This window comes from Pieris brassicae, chromosome 2 (genome assembly GCF_905147105.1).
Source record: "Pieris brassicae chromosome 2, ilPieBrab1.1, whole genome shotgun sequence".
Taxonomy (NCBI): domain Eukaryota; kingdom Metazoa; phylum Arthropoda; class Insecta; order Lepidoptera; family Pieridae; genus Pieris; species Pieris brassicae.
The window spans coordinates 5,808,957-5,828,751 of record NC_059666.1 but is presented as its reverse complement, the minus strand read 5'-3'; the positions used below and the strand labels follow the sequence as shown (position 1 = coordinate 5,828,751).

The following is a 19,795-nucleotide window of genomic DNA, read 5'->3' as shown; positions in this document are numbered from 1 at the left end:
CTCAGTTGGCTAAAGTTTTTTGTATTGTTTTCATAATAAATTAATCAATTTCTTGAAACATAATAGGTAATTATAATAGTGTCGGTCTAACGTAATTTACATTTTATATTTAGAAGGATGTTGTGCGTATAATCTTAAATCCTAAACTTAGTTATAAAAAAATGTTCTAAGCTCCAACGTCTTTGTTGCTAGGCACAAAACGATACTTAAGCCAGTTAAAACATTTGACAAACTCAAACGATACAAGTTTAGAAGCCAATTTAGAGAGTTAAGTTACAATTGTTAAATGTTCTTTCTATTCGTTCTTATTCCGTACATCTCTCGATCTATAAATAACTCGGGTCAAAGTACTGAGGTATTATGAAAGAGAATATATTAACATAATCTGTCAAATTATGCTAATATAGTCTGTTTCTTGTCTTTGATCTAGTAATTTTTTGTCTCTGGATTATAATATAAATATCTGTGGTAAAAATTTAATGTACAAATTACTAGGTATCTAATCATAATTCATACCCTAAAAGTTTATGTTTTGTATGGAAAGAATTTACTTCGGAAAATATTAGACATAAGGTAGGAATAAAAATAAAGAAAAATTTACCAAATAGTCCAAATATTTATTCCACAGGGATACAAATAACACTAATGTTTAGCTGTCCTTTGAAAAGGTCCATCCAACGCTCGGCGGCCCTACATAATGGGCCGGTTGACAGCCCTAGGATCCATGTTAAAGAATCACTTAGGCAGTTTGAAAATTAAAAAGAACTGAAATATTAAAAGACCCTATTTTTTTTATATTTGCACTTGTTTCGGTTTCATAGCAAATTTTACTTTGTATATTTAATGAACCCATAGTAGTTTCACACCTCAACTGCATGTCTATACCAATATTACCGATATATGTTTTGCCCAGATCTAGGATGGAGAACCAAGGAACTTACGTGGGAGCATAATTTTTCAATAGCCCTTCTAATAAAAAACTCCTTAAGCAAAACTTATTGTCTATATACAGTCTATATACTCAAGTACAGACATTGCACACGGCATAACATTATATTCTTTAAGTTTCAATCTAATCAAAGTGATTAGGTTGTAAATTTTTTGAGATTTTTTTTAGATATTTATAAAGCTTGTTTATTTCAAAGTTCAATTTAGTGAACTCTTTATATGCATACACTCACCCTAATGAGGATGACACCTTAGGGCACAGCTAGTTCAGTACAATATTCAACAGCGGTTTTGTATGAATCAAATATAGATTTGATAAAGAGCTGCGACGCGTGACTTGTTTCAAGTAATAGTGTCAGCGACGAATCTGCCAAAATCTCGCAAAAACTGTGCAAATAATTCATCGGTCAATTTGACGTGTGTGACGCAGGTCCATTAGGTTTATTATTACAGTGTCATAAGTACAAGCGGTTAACGTCTACGTTACAATTAATATTTGAGACTCAGTAACTAATATAAAGTACAGTCGGGACGAAATTCATAATTCTCGGTAGGTAATTTAAGTTACATTAAAATAAGAATGAACGCATTTGTCTCTTACTTATAATAACAAATGTGATAGAATCGATGATTCGCACATTATTGAATTTTAAGATTTAGATTTATTTATAAGTTACATATTAATGTAGATATAACATGTCTTATTTACTACAATGTTCCTATGCTAAATACAGAACGTAAATTCTTGCAAAAACGCAAAAAAGATGTTGCAAAATACCACAAATTAGGGGCAGATATCTATCACCGGACATCCGGGCTATATATTAAAACAAATCCATTAACAACTTTCAGAATATTTCGTACATTATCACTTATCTATACGATTGTACCTCTGGCTCGGTTCCAACCGTTTGATGTTGGACAATAATCTAGCCAAAACTAGTGGATATTTCGTGGAAATTCCCTTTTGTACAACTCGTTAACTGTTGTTTTAATAAATGCTAGCGTGGGCCTATCTTCTAGATAGCTATATGATGTATTTACTTATTCTTTATATCACAAGGAAAAAGGGCAATCTTATTTTGAAAAGTAAGATTGATCTTATGACGGCAACTTTGAATAGATATGTAAAAAATCTTATAAAACAAAAGTGTTATAATATCAAATCACTAAAATTTTGCTATTGAAACGTGTTTACGGCATCAAAATATTCTTATAATTAACTGTATACAATATTTTTATTAACTTTTAACATAACGGCGGTTGTGCTAAATAATTTTTATCTAACCTATTTGGCCGGATCAAGGACTTTAGAAAACTAATTAGTTTTATGGTGTCACAGTAAATCGGCCATGTTACCATCGAGTATAAGTGACAACTGACAACTGTCAGATGACAAAATTAGTTGAAATCGAGCGGGAATTGAATACGGAACTAATTTATCTAATGTCTGCCATATTAACGAGTCGCGACAGATATGAGAAAAATGGGGCGTATTATTATGTGTAAAAACGATAATTCAACTTTAACGTCCGCATTAATATATTCAATTCATTGAATTACGAAACTTTTCAGTCTGCTAATGTTTAAAAAAAATCTAACCCCGGAAACAGTCTTGTAACTTTAGGATATACTATAAGAGTCTGTCATAGTAAAATTTGGGAATAACTTTACTGGTATTTATTTATTTACACTTCGTTACACTACAATATAAAAAAATAAATGATAATTAAATCAAAAGGAGGCCAACTGCCGGCCTTATCGCTTTCGAGCGATCTCTTTCAGGCAACCACTGACTAAAGAAAAAAATCAAAATGTGTTAAATTACATAAGATAGGCAAGTAGTGCAGAAATACATGTAATGCACGTTTATTAAGACAAAACTAAACAGGAAAAAAAACTAAACTAAAAAGATGATACATTAAAAATAGAAAGTAAAAAGACACATAAATCACGATAATTTAAGATAAGTATCACGTCAGTTAGTAAGCTTTTTACTTATTTTATAGTATCTTTGTACGAACCTAGTTGTAATGGAATATCAATATGGACCTTGTTTCAAAATGTGTGAGTTTTTCTACTTGTAACTAAGAATGATTTGTTAATAAATTCCATATGTACATGAAAAATTTAAGCATTATAAAACTGTACGGATTACTTGAATGATATGAACCTTTGGAAAGGTTTTTCTTTAGTTAATCCGATACATTTTTATTTATTAACCCGGCTGACATTTCTCTTGGCTGTTCTTTCCTACAATGTAAGCCTATGTTTCGGTGGAAATCATAACAAGCAGCGTGTAAAGAATAGTAAATCAATAAACGTAGTTCATTTTGTCTTTGAATCGAGACCACATCTTCAGGAATGCTTCGGGGATCTAAACAATATTTTTAAGTTAAACTACAGACAAGAGTAAAAAGTAAAATTCATAATTACTCACAAAAAAACAAACACAAATTATCTGCATTCATCAATAAATTTGCTATGCCTTCTAAACCTTAAAAACTGTTTAGTGTGTAGGTAGAACCTTTGAGATAAAACGAGGTAGTGTTTTATCTTAATAATGCACGAAGTCCGATACTCGAACTGACCCTCATGTAGGCGTCTGTTTGTTCAGTTACAAGCTCAAAAAGACCGCATCACTATATATGATAACGATTAGCGTTCTTTTGTATTCGTATAACCAATGATATTTGCATACTACTGACTAGTCGCACCGACATAATATATATACAGTGAATTTTAATACAATGGCAACTTTAATCTCCATATAAAGACTACTACATAAAAATATAGAATCGGCGGTATTAGCCAACAGCCAACCTTTGCTATTTTGTGTCGAACATTTTACATATAACGTTTTGGTATATTTTGATAGCTTCTATCGTCCGTAGAGATAAGAAACTATGAAGACTGACGTGTTTGATGTTTACGATCAGTTCGACAAGGTAACAAATGCAAATCTGCTTATAAAATATTTTACTTTTGCTCGAAACCACTAGAGTAACGTCGACTAGTGAAAATATCTATATACAAGCCTTCGGCAGGATTTGTTACGTTAGATTGTGAACGTTATTAATCAAATACTAATCATCATTTTAAAGAAAAATATTTTTTTTATCTATAACGTTATAAGAATCACCCAATAATATTAAACTTATTAACAATTATTAACAATACACGCTATCCTATACCTGGTATTCTTTAGTGCACTGCCTTTAGTGGCATAATATATTCTGGCACTGCAGCGTACTGTCAGAAGGGAATCGTTTATCATACAAAGCGGTAGCTGATACGATCGAGGATCTCACCAATTGATTCAATTTTGTCACGAAGTTTAAAACACGAAGGGTTTCTAAAGTGGGACTTTTAAATTCGTAAAGATTTAAGTATTTGGAACAATGGTCTCGTGGTTCATTGTCTATATTCTCTTAAAAATAAGAAAGGCCGAGTCTTAACGATAATGGACTTACGATGGACGTAGTTTCAACTCAGTTACCTAAGAATTATAACGCATTGATTGTTTTTCTGTAAAAATTAAGTAAAGACTACAGAAAAAGTCAATTCTCTTTTTTCTTTTTTTGTCTTAACCTTATGAAGCCGCGTGGCTAGGCTTAAATGTTATGTAAATTAAAATTAACCATAACCGCAAATCTTTATAGGTGGTGTTCATACAAATAGGGTACTTATTAGGTAGCCTCCTATACGTATAAACGTTCACCTACTTTCAACACCTTTTTAAGTGTGTACAAACCATTATTATTGTATGGTTTAGTGGCAGTTTACGGAGGACGACATAACTGCCCTAAATGTAATAATAATATTTTTCTGTTTGTGTTGATTACATCACAATTGATGTAATCAACACAAACAGAAAAAATAAAATAGACGAAGAAAATAATATATTGGCGGTCTTACTGCTAAACCCTGCTACCACATAAAACAATACATATCTAACAAAATGAAATAGTTTACAGAACTTAACTACTTAATCAAAGATGACTCCAAATTACTCGATTTAGACAGCGTAAATATATTGAAAAAATATAAATCAAAAGAGATTGTACAAAATATTTTTCATCACCTTCATATTTGTCAGTTGATAATGAATAATCATATTAGAACCATCAAGTTCATCACCGCTACTCAATGCACATAAAAAATAAGCTTGATAGAAACAAAAATGATATATAAACAGATACATAATTACGCATCTATAATACCATTATACATACGACGTAACATTTACACGTACAATTTAAAAAGCCCAATATCAACCAATGTCGTGTCACATTTATAATGAATTAGCAATGCCCTGCGGTGTCACTTGCGTAGATACCGATCTCGTGGTAGTGAAAAGTCGGACTATAGATATATTTGTTATCATAAAAGTTTTATTTTACTGAGTTTTCTTAATTTTTAATTACGTCCTTTCAGATTATTAGACACACTTACATTCATAATTTAATCAATATACAGATTTTACTTTACAACGAATAACGTAACATAATTTACGTAGAATGTTCGACATTAGAAAATTTAAAAATACTCTACAGGTATTCAAATATTCTTGATTTCATGTAGGTAATGAAAAAATTTTTTTGATCAGTCCAGGATTTTTAGTTTGACTATTTAAAAAAAATAACCAACAATTCAAAATGCAAAACATTCTTCTATAATATTAGAGTAGAGATTTATTTGTATAACTTCAGTATCTTAGAACTTCCCTAAATACAACATTTGACGTAGTTTTGTTTTGTGGCAGCAAAATAATTTTATGTTCTGGAATTCCGACTCGGTATAGGCCAACATACAAATGCCCATTTGTAATCATTCTTTTCGTAGATGTTGGTACGTTATTTAATACCTGAAATTTTTTTTTGTTCTATCAATAGTTTGAACAGCGCACACTTTGTCAGATTATTTTTTGATAATTTTTTCCCACATTGGGTAATGTTATAGCATATTTTTTTAAAGAGGTAATATAGCCTACGTCAGTCAGTGAAGATGCAGCTTTCTGATGGTGAAAGAATCTGTGCAGTTGTTTTTATGTGAAAACAATACAAACATACATACAAAAACACAATCTTTATAATAGTATAGATACGTAATATTCCTTAACTAATCTAAATTTATTGTTGTTGTATAAACGAGAAGGATCATGCCTTAAGAGGCCATTCCAGATTTTGTAATAAGGAATGTATCGAATGGAGTAAACGTACATAATTAATAAACTTTTAATTCTTTTTGAACGGATAGAAGCATTTATTATTATTAAAACTTATAGTTATTTACATAATTCTAAATTTTAAAGACACCGTGACGTGGACACACACGCTGAAAAGCACGCGAAACGTCGGAAAAAATTTAAAATTTGGAATTATATAAATAACTATAAGTTTTAATAATAATACATAGCTTTCCATCCGTTCAAAAAGTGTTTTTCTTAATGTGTAAAAGCTATTTTAACATAAGACAAATTTTAATTCGTTTATTAAAGAAATTTGACTAACCGACAAATACATTGAAAATATATTCTGCTGTTATTTTGTTATTGTATTTAGAGCTGTGACATTTCAAGCGGTCCACTTGTCAGCGGGATGCAGTGGCGAGTGGCGATATAATTAATTGTGTATCCCAAGTGGGCGACCTGGCTGACATCCGTCATCCAGCGTATTCAGGTCTTTATTTAGTCTAAAATTAGGTTCACTTCTCTGGTTTGCGATGTAATAAGGTGTTTCAGAATTTAAGGATCGACAAAAATAAAAATCAAGGTATTCGTAAAGGAGTTTATTTATTTGAATTGTTAGTAATAGGTATTATTATTTATAAAGTATTTGCTGCAATGCACATTAAAATTAATTTATGAGATGGTATTGTACACATAATAAGTGACAAATTCCATCGTAAGACGAATAATATATAAATTATAAAATAAATTGAATGCGTTTACAAAAAGGTCCTAAGTTGTCATTTTGCTCTTAATTGGGTATTGTATAACAAATTTTAGTTGTCTATAAACATGATTTACATTGACACTAATGTGTCCCGTACAAGGATTTAGAGACTCCTTAAGATGCATAGTCACGCTTATTCACACTTATTTCGTATAAAGTCTAAGTTAAATTGTAAGACGCATCGAAGGCGCCATTTTGTCAAGATATTAAAGTATATCAATCAAGCCGTCGACCGCTAAATAAATCTTTTACCCTAAAAGCTTTTTTCCAGTGCTCCACTTAATTTGAGCGTTTACGTAATTTCGATTTTCGTACTAGTATTGATATTTTTATTATCCACACATCAGTAAAATATATGGTGTAATTTGAATTAATTCAGTGTTGGCCATTGCTTTATTAGTTAATAAAAAAAACGATCATCTAAAAATAACTAGTAAGTCCATAATTAGTTCGTTCGTTGTAACGTTCCTCTATTTAACGACGAATTCCCTAAAGCCTCGAAATCAATTGTCTTTGGTTGACTTAGCTTGTCTTCCATACAATTATACACTACATAGCATTACACCCAGTACCCAGTAAATTATTTCTTTTGTCGCTGCATTATCCTAGCCCGCAATAAACTCGACTGTCGGCATCATGCATACGAACTTTCTAAGAAATTCGATCTTTTCATTACAAATTGGGATTGCTTGTACGTGACTGTTGTTGACACGATGGAGTCATGACTCCTACTTATTCGTCATGGTCATTTAATCCATTCGTCATTATAATCCATGGATTATCTATACATTTTTCTTCTCTCCATTAAACGACAACTCTCTATAAAGCCATAAAATGCACATTAGTGTCGTTATATAAAGTTTACACTTTGTATAAAAAATGAAAATAAAGCACTCTGGGAGAGTGATATAAAAATCTTTTCACAAAATATTTACATAATAATAATTCATGATTCGTTGATGTCATGGTTTATGCTGTTGTGTTAAAAATTAAAGTAGCCTTCAAATAAATATATATTAATTTATTTAAAATGATATTCATAATTATTATTAATTAAAGACCAAAATGTTCTTTGACAACATAAATAAATTAGACAAATTAAACATTATCGCATGTGACAAATATTTATAAAAAAGTATAATTTTATTTTTCATACAGATTTATTTTACAGTGATATGATAAATATAAATAATAAAAAATATGTTTATTCATTTTAAGTACATATGCATTACAATGTATAAGATTTGGGAACCCTTTTGAGTAAAAAAATCCTGTGTCAGGGTTCCCCGCTCTTCCATCACAAACTTAATATATCTTAAACCTTAAACAAACCTTAAAATATATTTATACATATATAATTTCATTGCATCTTTTATTTGATTTATTTTTGGTTTTTCTACTGTGATACTTAGTATTAAATAGAGTGAACACATGTCTATTCGCTTTTTATATAACAAACCTCTTCCTTTTTATAAATGTACTTATATTTATTGTATTGCAACTAGAAATAATGTGAATTCGGTATTAACCTTACTAAGTGGCTTGTTGTGTTACACAGCTGCCCTTTGTGTAGTAGTGAATCGAAATATCGATATTTTATCCGAAAAGTGTTCGTAAATATTTCCCGACTTTGTCTCCTTATACCTATGGTGTACCATGCTGTGGCATATATAGTTTAAACAGTGATAGTGTAAGAGACAAATATTTAATTGCGATGTAGATAAATAAGATTAGATTTTTTTAAATTAGGTCTAGAACCCTTGGACACACCACATGAACCAACTACTAACACAAAAAATCTATGATTTTTTTTTTATTTACATCCCAAAATTTCGGTACACCTGTGGTGCCTTCTTGAAACGGGTGCAGAAATTATTTATAACGTTAATTGTATAAGATTGCCGAAAGATTTTGCAATTTCGCTAAATGTATTTTGTTTACGAATTAATGTAAATTTACTGACATGATGGAAAAGTCAAAGTCAAAATAACTTTATTCATATAGGTAAATAATGTACACTTATAAACGACAGAAAAGAAGGTAAATTAATTCTAAATTTACAGTTACGTAATCGCAAGTGGAGGGCGTAGAGCGGGCAAGAAGAACTGGCAAGAAACTTTCCGCCACTCTTTTAAATCGCTAAGTCTTGAGTCATAGAAATTGAAAGTAAATAATATTATAAGACTAGCAATTTACATGCTATGTAATTTTTAATTAACTTCCATACGCATTTTCAGGCTATTTTTAAATGACGAACATATTATTACACATACATCTTTCTTCATATGACTTCTAATCGGCTGGCCCATATCTCAAGATAAACAATAGCCAGCGTCTATAAACGTTTATTCATCGTTTATTATTCCTTACAACCCACACAATTCATTCTATTAGATCTTAAGAAATTAATAAGGTAATTGTAGCTTTAGATAATTTTAGATCGAAGGCAGGCACTTCTCGATAGTTTTGATCAGCATTCGTTGGTTGTTCAAGTTCCATAGATTTTTTACTTTACGTATTTTCGTGTGTGTGTTACGTAAACTGTTTGTGTTACGTATTGTTAATGGTTGTATAAAAGGGAAAAATAAAAATGTCCTTATAAATAAAAACGATTAGATCTTTAACATCTTTTAAATTTGAAGAATTACATTCTTATACGAAAAGCAAAAATTGGTAATTTTACAGTATTTGCAAGTTGTTGTTTAAACCTAAATAATAATGACAAAACATAAAATGCTATCTAAGGTTTATTTTACCTAGCCTGTTACGGATTCGAACGTTTATTATGTAGTATTATAATTGTTAAAGAGCCTCGTAGCCATATGCATATTAGGTGTTTGCTAGGTGAGGGGTTCGGATTCGATTCCCGGTGGGAGTATAAACTTCTAAGGTAAGCAGTGAGTATCCTACCTTGTAGACTGTGAGGTCAAAGATATATGTATTAATGTCCTAGACCGAGGATGGCAGTTACAAGTGGTTGGCAATTCAACATACGTTTTTTACGCTTGGGACCCTTGCGTTTAAGCTGGTTTTTATGGGTAGGGTCTCGTTCAAATCTGAATAGCAAAGGGCTTTGAGTGTAGACCTACCCCCATAGTCCCCGCGTCAAGCTTGACATCTATGGCGCGGGCATACGTAAGCGCCTTTAAACCTCTTTAAAAAAGTATTGTGATTGTGAAGTTTCTCAGTCTAGAAGTTAATTTGAATATCACATACAAAATACGAATCTTTACTGATTAAAACATAATAAATATAGATTTACATGACCTTAGTGTTCACATTCTAAACAGCTTTACTAGTTCAAAATGAGATATAACTTTTTATTTCAACCTAGTCTAGTGTTTGCATTGCCTTATACTAGGTACGAAGTGCACTTAAGGGGAAATGAAAATTGTCGCTGTCATGTATATTGAACAGTTAAGTGCAAGACGAGACTGTGCAAAAATCTTGAATCCGATATTTTGATTTTTATTTAAGGAATTATGTCTAGTAACGAAATATCATTTATATTTGAGGTGAACTGTTTTTAGTTATCCAACAATCAGTTTTTATAAATCATCTATATTTTTATTATTTATTATATTTGACTCAATATCAATTGAATAAGAGTAATTTTCTTTTTATTTAAAAAATACCTTTAATTAGTTTTCGTAGATATTATTATTGTCTATATTGTTACAAGATTTTCTGAAATGCGAAAAAATCTACATCAGAGTCTCTGTAACATCCAATAGCGATACCGACAGCGATTTTAATCTCAATATGTGTTTGATCCGCGCGATTCCAAGATTCCGGGCGACATCACTACTATTGCATGCAAACGATACGTTGGTATCGCAGTCGTTAGTGGAAGTAACAGAGTACGGAATTGCGTCCCCATAGCGTCAAAATTTTATACGACATTATTTTGTGCATTGTATATTATACCTAAAACATATTACTCTAATAAAGACGATAATAAAATACTAAACTCATTAAGTCGTAGATATTCTTAAACACGCATTAACCTATTGTAGTCGGTGAAAAAGCTCAATTCCTTTAATTGAAGCTCCGAAACAGATAATGTCGCAAACGCATGTAAGAGAGACATTTCGTGGAAGACCCAAAATTAATGAGCCGTTTGCCGTCGTCAAAACGACGAATACGCTCTGAATAAATCTACGCCACATAAAAACCCTGATTTACAAAGCCCTTTTGCTTTGAGAAATTCTTTTTTATTCGTAGTGGATAGCAAAAAAATCTAATTGACTGCGTTATAAGATGTTGAGGTATATACAACCTTTTAAGTTCCGTGCATCAGATTTGTGTTTCTGTTTCATGATTATTGTCATATTGATTATGTCTGTCACAAAGCGTTGACTTTCGGCTCTGAGGCATGCCAGTTTCCTCACGATATATTCCTTCTCCATACGAGCGAGTGTAAAATGCGCACAAAGACAGAAACTCCATTGGTGCACTGTCAATGTCCGACCCCAGGGACAGACGCTGAAGCCAAAGAGGCTGATCGCGACTGAAATATTTTGTTTAAATATCTGATAAATTTTTGTAACCCTACCTTTTAGAATTCCGGGGACATTATTTGTCTCTGCATAGAAAGATCTGCATGTCCAGCAGATACGATAGGAAAACCTTATCTCGTCAAAATGTGAGGGTTGTGTCAGTCATAGTTCTGTTAGCTATGTTCCAGGTTTTTTCTACTGATCCCAATCCTCGGGCCAACTACACAGAGTACAGATTTTATCCCCCCAACGCAATCACAAATTGAACTTAACAAACCAAATCCATGTAAATCCAGTTGCATTCTGATACCTAAGATCGTGTATTCGAGACCCATTGTGCCGAAGTATTCTATTTCTATGTAACCGATTACCGCAGTTATGAACCTAAAGGTCATCAGGCACAAAAGATTGAATCGGTTGAATTTATAAATTCTCAATCCGTCAATGTACAAGGACCTTAACCTCAAAACTATAACCATAGATTTTGTTGGTCTGCTTTTACGAGATGATAAAAGTAACGATGTCTCCCTAATTCATTACCATACAAAGGATAACAATAAAAATATTGTTTCTCTCTAAATTAATTACACGTCCTTAAGCTAGATTGAATTTTGAAATTCCCATCTATTAACAGTCTTCTCGTATAAAGTAATCTTAAACAACAAACAAATATATAAATATGATGAAATTAAAGTTTTCGAAGTTGTTTGATGGTTTATATGACAAGTAGTTGTCTGTAATAAAAGACACACAATTTTTTTTTGTCAAACGAAATCAGTTCAAAAACTTTATATTAATTATTGTAATTACTTGTATCTTTCTGTCAAATTATATTTATACAATTTAATTATTTATTTAAAATCTTAAGTAAACTGATAGAGGTTTTATGATGGGGTTGAAAGTTAAAAACTATTTATTTTATAAACTTTTTAAATGCATTATCCAATTAATATTTGATGCATCTTATACCATGAAAATACCACCACATATTTCAAAGAATTTTTGAACATTCCGCCCCTAGGTTAAGAATGCGCAAAGCACCAATCAAAAGTTAAGTTTATATACATCATTAAAAATTTAATAAAATATACCGTAATTACAATATCAGTTAAGAGAGGTTTAACTTTACTCTTAATGAAACGAACTAAAGCCTCTATAGCGCTTTGTTAAGGACAAATTAGATTTAAATTTAATTAAGTTCTTTCCTCGGGGAGATGAGTATGGAAACTTTGTAATTACATCTGGTTTAATTCTCCTATTACGTGACAATGTATTTAAATATAAATCAATTTAATTTAAGACTTTATACTTAGTTATTATAAAATATCTTTATAATATTGTAAAGTTTTAACTAAAACTGCGACCATTTATACAGCCGGTTCCTCACAATGTTTCCTTTCACCGTTCGAGTAAACGTTAAATGCGCACATAGAAAGTCTATTGGTTACACAGCTGGGGATCGAACTCACGAACTCAGAAATGAGAGTCACGCTGAAACCACTAGGCCAACACTGCTCTCAGGTTACTAAATAGAATTCCTTATACTTATCAAATTCATATTCTTTTTTATTGTTAAGAAGATTTCTACTCGTACGAGCCTAAAAATTATTTACTGTCCCGTATATGGTTAGTACCTACCATACCATATGGTAGGCCAGTAGTATGATAGGCCAGAGAGGTCTTCTTTTAAAAATAAAATAGTTTTAACATTGTTTGTACTTCATAATTTTTAAGCATTAGTAGGTACGAGTATAAGCGAACCATAATATTATTACATATTGAGTTATAAAAATCATTTTCTATATATTTATTTACGTTCGTAAATCTTCATGTTTATAAGTATGTCTTCGTAGTGACCTAGTTGGGGTAAGGGCCGACTCCCCGCTGACGCCATTACGTGACGGACAGCCAGATCTAATTATTGTTATATTGGATATGGTTAATACTGTGGCCAGATAAAAACGAAGAACAAAACTTTCACACAAATTCCATTCAGAAGACGATTCGGTTCCAAAAGAAAATCTTGAAATCAATTAATTCTCTTGTCATTCCTATAGATTTTAGTCCCTATATTATTCCCGATTGAGAAACTTAGATTTCTTTCGAAATAAATAAAATGTTTTCTTTATTTATTAGTAACAAGAATATTGTTTCTCGCCATTAATCAAGAGGATAGACAGGATACCTGGAGATAGTGGAAATTTATGGGATTTTTTCCTGTCTCCCCAATTTAACCTATATTTAGGTTTTTGACACACTTTCGGTCCATTCATACTTACAATATATTTGAAAATCGGTTCAGTTTCGTTTTTTAATTCGTTAAATTCTATTATAATTTATAGAATATTTTTAAAGATTTTGTGTTTCGAAGCTTCCATTATAATAGTTTTTACTATGTCCCCAAAATCAACTAAGGCTATAAATTCTTCACACACTGCTGCGTAATTATTATAAAAGAAAAATCCCTAAATATGTAAATAACTGATATTATTGAAGTCATTAAATCGAAAAATCTGTGGAATATATATGTATCGAATGCGCTGTATTTCCGAACCAAATGAAATTCAGTAAAATTACACAAGACATGATGTAAGTCTGAGCCATCAATCTGTCGACCTGTGTCAGGTCAAGTGCTCCCTGCCTTGAGTAATTTTTCAAAAAGATGCTAAACCATCTTTTGTTTCGTTCAAAGGGCTAATCGAAAATTTCTTGTTACAGACACCACCTAGCGCCTGCAAAGCCTAGCCCAAAAATGTGAAGCGCGCACGCACATGATTTCAATAGCAAATTTCACGCACACATCGATAAATCAGGAGCCAATCACATACAAAAATGAGACGCACACACGTGACGTTTTCGTTGATTTTGACACAAACACGACGTTCCCAAATTTTACTGAATACGCCGAGATTCCATATTACATAAAAGCGACATCTATGACATTTTGTATTGTCATAATGTGTTTAGGTGTTATTGGCAATGTAATGGTGCCGATTGTGATTCTGAAGACGAAGGATATGCGGAATTCTACAAACATTTTCCTGGTGAATCTGAGTATTGCTGATCTCATGGTGTTGCTAGTGTGTACACCTACTGTCCTGGTGGAAGTCAACTCGAAGGCGGAGACATGGGTGCTTGGCAAGGAGCTATGTAAGTAGATACTTTAATATTTATATATCTTCTTTATGAATCCTACTGAGAAATACAAAAAAACAAGTATTATGTGCATCGATATAAATTGAGTCTTTCTTGGTTTTTTGAAATTTTGAGAACTACATATTTGCACTTACATTTTTATAGTTTATCTTCTAATTTTTCTCTTTACTACACGATCCAAAATATATAAAGATAACATAATTAATTTACTTAAAGAAAATATTATAAAAACGGCAAACGGTTTCACTGAACAAATTAATTTGACCTAGAACTCGTAGGATAAATATTTTTAATATAAAAGTTTATATTATATTTTAAAATCTTAACAAATATTAATGAAATTAACATAAAAATTAAATTACGGAGCGAACTTTCAATAACTGACAAAATTAATAAGAAATTCAATCGAAATAACCCATTACAACATTATTTCAAGCATTGTACCGTTTTTAAGTGGCAATACTGAAGGATATTATCGACGATGTTACGCGTAATTGTTTTGTTTGGTTCGATTTACGTAATTTGGGTTCTGGGTAATCTTCGATTTGGTTATGCTTTGATTGGATATAATTTGTCCTGAATAAAGTAAAAATATTTCTTCGGTGGAAGGTGCACAGATTACATTGGATTTTTAAAAAAATCTTCTATAATATAAAAATGAATCGCAAAATGTGTTGGTAAGCTCATAACTCTACAACGCCTGGACCAATTGTACCAATTCTTTTTTAAATGTTCGTTTAAGTCTAAGGTTGGTTTTTACGGCGAGAAAAAATCGAATAATTTCCGGGAAAACCCTGAAACAGCCCTTTTCTTTTTCCCATACAAACGTTTTGTAAATAAAATGTAGAGTCAATTTGAACTTTATTGCTATTGAATAAAGTTCATATTAAATTACAAGCACTAACTCAAACAAATCGCGTTAAAAAAAGGATTTAATTTTTGAATTATTAATTTAATCTCCCTATCTTAGCAAAATTATTTCAATACATACTAATAGGAAAATATATCAATGAGGCACACAATTTTTAAATATTTGCCACTATTAGGTTCCCACTATCCTTTTAGATTATTTTCCAAACAGGTTTGAACCTTAAGTTCGCCTCTTAGTTTGAAGCCCTCTAGCAGACATCCCAGTCGGCGTTTTTTAGTGGGTCCCAAAAGGAAGGCCAAAGTTCGTGGAAGCGAATATACTTTGGGTCACCCGAGCTGAACCTCACACATCGGCCTATCATCAGGGTAACGGCAGAACCATCACCCTCATGAGAAGCCGCTAGTATTTATAATAAATTTAAAAATAGATGTCAAAGTGAATCTACAAGACTTAAATTGGGACGTGTATCTCGCTCGTATATACATTATGTTATGTTTCTCTTGTAAATAAAATACAATTTTGTAATGAAAAAATAAAGTTCTTTAAACATTATATATTACACAATGCCATGATTTCCCTAGCCTATAAAATCATGAAATAGACACAAAGTACGCCTCAGTGGGAGGGTAACAAACTCTATAAAATAACATAATATGGATTGTATTTTCTAGTTCCGAATATTAAATAGCGAGTTTAACTGATATTTTTTTTTAAATTATTAACCAACTAAATACAAAATCCTAATAGAAATCAATATATTTGTAAAACCAAATCATCAACTAAAAAATATCAATGTCTAAATATAAAGATAATAAAAATTTGAATGATTTTCAAAACATTACAGATCTGCCATTCATTTTACCGGTTTTCGCCTAATTATTGTATTTTATTGTGCTGATTATAATAATTGGTGATTTCTTTAAAAACGCCGCGAGAACCGCATTTTTTGATATTCCAGACATCACTTGGTAATTATTGTAACTTTAAGAAAAAGTTGATGAAGTTTTGATTTTATAAGTGTAAATTAAAGGTTTTTCATATAATAATTCATTAAAATATAGGAAAGTAAGTTGGTATTGCTTTATGGCGAAAAAGCTACTGAAGCCATATCCGCACAAGAAGTCATTGATTTTATATAATTTATAAATATATACTAATATACAGTATTTACAATATTTTCAACCTACATAGTAATAATAATTAAAAATGAATACAACTAAAACAAATTTAAAAAGTTGGGTTCCTGTGGCAGTGTACCTTTCACGCTGGCTGCATTTTCTCACTGTATTACGATACTTTAAATTTGTTCAGCGAGGAATGCACCAGCTCTGGGATTACTGGTACTATTTACCAGGCGCCTACTTAAATCTTTAACTAACGCGTACACTAACACCACAAATAAAAAATATAAATATATACTTACTTTTAAAATCATCTCTATATATTGGTTAAAGCAGAATAATAATGAGTAGGATGAACGTAACCGTCAGGGTCTAACTCCAAATTCGATAAAAATGTAAAAGACGGTCATAAGATACTCTAAGAAACTGGTACAGTCGACAAACTCTGACAGTAAATAGTGCGTTTATAAAAGATCAAGATCGCCTTTCGAAAACAAGCTCACCTTATTTTAGGATGTCCAGTGTTCCTGCGAGCCCTGGAGTTCCTGGAGCAACAAATAAACACAAGGATAAATCTGGAGCAGTATGCTAAAGTATTAAAATCCTCCAGGTCTACCCTGGAAGATTTCTGAGAAAAAAGTTTTAAGTTCGTGAATGGTGTTAATGGAGTGTGAAGCGAGAGCTGCGGCAAACCGTGCTCCCTCTTGTCTGTATATATTAAAAGAATATTGTCGGAAAAGCGACCGGCTTTCCGCGCATACCGCAGCACCATCAAATATTGTAAATTTCTTTAAATATCCCTGATTTTATCTCTTGTTTTATAAATAATAATAATACTGTACAGTACTGACACGTAAGCTGTAACTAATATTGTAATTATAGCAAAAACAAATAAAAAACACACAGCTATAGAATTACTTCTAAATCGTTTTTACCCAATTTCTATATCCAAAAGAGAGTAAAGCAAATCCAGAGCAGTGTTGGCCAACTAGCTTCTGCGTGCGACTGTCTGCCTTGATGTCGTAATCTGTGCATCAATGGATTTTCTGTCTCTGTGCATATTTAAAATTCGTTCGATCGGTTAAAGAAAATATGGGCTTGCGTTGGACCCAAGACCTATGCCAAGTCGACGACGTCTATCAGGCATAGGAGATTGAGCACCTACAGAGTAGATACATAAATCAGAAGCCCAGACCTAAAAATGTTGTAGCGCCACTGGTTTTTTTATATCCACAAAGCCTCATACGTCTCGATTTTTTAAATAATAAAACGGGTTAGTGACACACGCACACTTAAATAGAAAATAACCAAAACGAATTTTATTTTCGCAAAATCATAATTATGAGGAAATTTACTGAACTATTCGACAAACAATTTAACTAATATCAAAACAATTCAAACATTTCGCATCTCTCGGCAGATCGCTTCACTCTCCTGACACAATATTGGAGTTTGATAACTTTATAATTTCATTTTAGCTCAATCTGTCACAGAAAATTGACTTTGATCTGTAAAAAAGGTTGACAGTCAAGTGTCAAATATCGGAATCTTCTATGCGTGTCGATTTTTGATTAGATTGAAGACGTTCACGTTCATTGACGTTCGTCTCGTGTATATATTTTCTTCAACGTCATAATATTTACATTACATGTATGTATAGGAATATATATATTTATGTTAGATTAATACATGTTTAAAAACGCGATAGAAAACTAACCTCGTTATTCATAAAAACGAAATAAATGTTAAATTAAAGTACTCTTTCGTCTCTGTCTATTAAATTGTGTTTATACTGTGTTGGAAGGAGACAGACTACTTTAGTTAAAATTATGAAATTAGACTGATATAGTTTGTATGAATAAAATTCATATTCGATTTTAGATCAATCAACCCCAACTTACTTTACACTTTACCTTATCAATTTAGAGATATGGACGGGATCCAGTCTATGAAATGTGAAAGTAGCAAATTTAGGTCTGATAATAAAGGCAAGGCTTGACAGGGACGCATCACCCCGATGCGGGCATAATTTACGAGCTCCATTCACTAGCTCTATATGAAAGTTAATTAGACCGTGGTTGGAATGTTTATAATGTATCGTAATAGCCAAAAAGCTGATTTTATATTAAAACTAAACTAAACTTTCATTATATAAAAATTGTTATTTAAGCGTAAAGTCACAAAGTGTTCAATTTTATAATGATAACGTTATAATTATATGTATATTAGTGATGCTGATGCTGATCGTTGTCTTGACTTCTTGATAGTGCTACTTATACAAGTAAATAAAAGTTATATATGTCAAGACAATGTTGAAATAACGATAGATTGAGATACGATAAAAAATAATAACTTGTATTTCTATAATATTATTTCGCATTTAAAAAAACATATTATAATTTTCTCTCTAATATAATAGCAGTCGTCACTACTTGACGAAGACCTTACCAAATCCCCTCTTTCTATACTTTTCGATAGCGATTTCTTGGTCAAAATGAGGATAATTCGGTATCTTCCCTTTCCTTCTTCTCTTTCCTTCTATGGCATCTAGTCTCTTAAACTATTAGCCCATCTTTCCTTGCGGTAACAAGCCTTTTACGATTACCAACGACTGTCGTTTGTTATATATTTGAAATTCCTTTTTTTGTCAAAAGTATAACTCTTACTAAAACATTAATTGTAATACAGGAAAATGAATTACATTATGAAATTGAAACTTAATATATCGTGATTACTACACTACACTTCGTAGATTTACAACACGTCGTATACATTTCAATATCAGAAAAGGATGAATATAATGAGCACAATAGAATATTAATTTGTACTCTAAGGCAATAGTAGATAAACTTTACTTCGTGTCTCAAAGTTTGGTAGTAATGTTATAACATTTAAATTGATATTACCAAACAGTTTTAGCCCTAGCGTTAGTAGTACTATCGTTAAAATATTATAACTTCGTTTTACAACGCTGTACTGTAATATTATGATAGATATAGCAACTTATCCTAAGAAGGACAATGCAAAATAAGGACAAAATAGCAGTCCACAAAAATATTCATTTGTTTTAATTAAGTTAGAAGTCGAGATCCTTCAACATTTCTTTAAAATAATCCGCAGTCATGCGATTTACAGCCTTATAAAGGTTTTATTAGTTTTATTGTAATGCGCGGTATCCATCTCGCTAATTTGTTTACACATCGGAAAGCAATCGGTGAGAAACCAAGCCGCCATTACGCTAAG

At 31.5% G+C, this 19,795-nt stretch overlaps 1 protein-coding gene across 2 annotated transcripts in view; it reads left to right on the top strand.

The window, feature by feature from the left end:
- LOC123720655 (thyrotropin-releasing hormone receptor) overlaps window positions 1–19,795 on the top strand; it is a 44,028-nt gene that overhangs the window by 10,734 nt on the left and 13,499 nt on the right. For both annotated transcript variants that reach the window (XM_045677357.1, XM_045677358.1), the window contains exon 2: window positions 14,123–14,554. In XM_045677357.1, coding sequence (XP_045533313.1) covers window positions 14,176–14,554 — 379 coding nt within the window. In that variant the 5' untranslated portion in view covers window positions 14,123–14,175. The remainder of the gene's footprint in view (window positions 1–14,122; window positions 14,555–19,795) is intronic.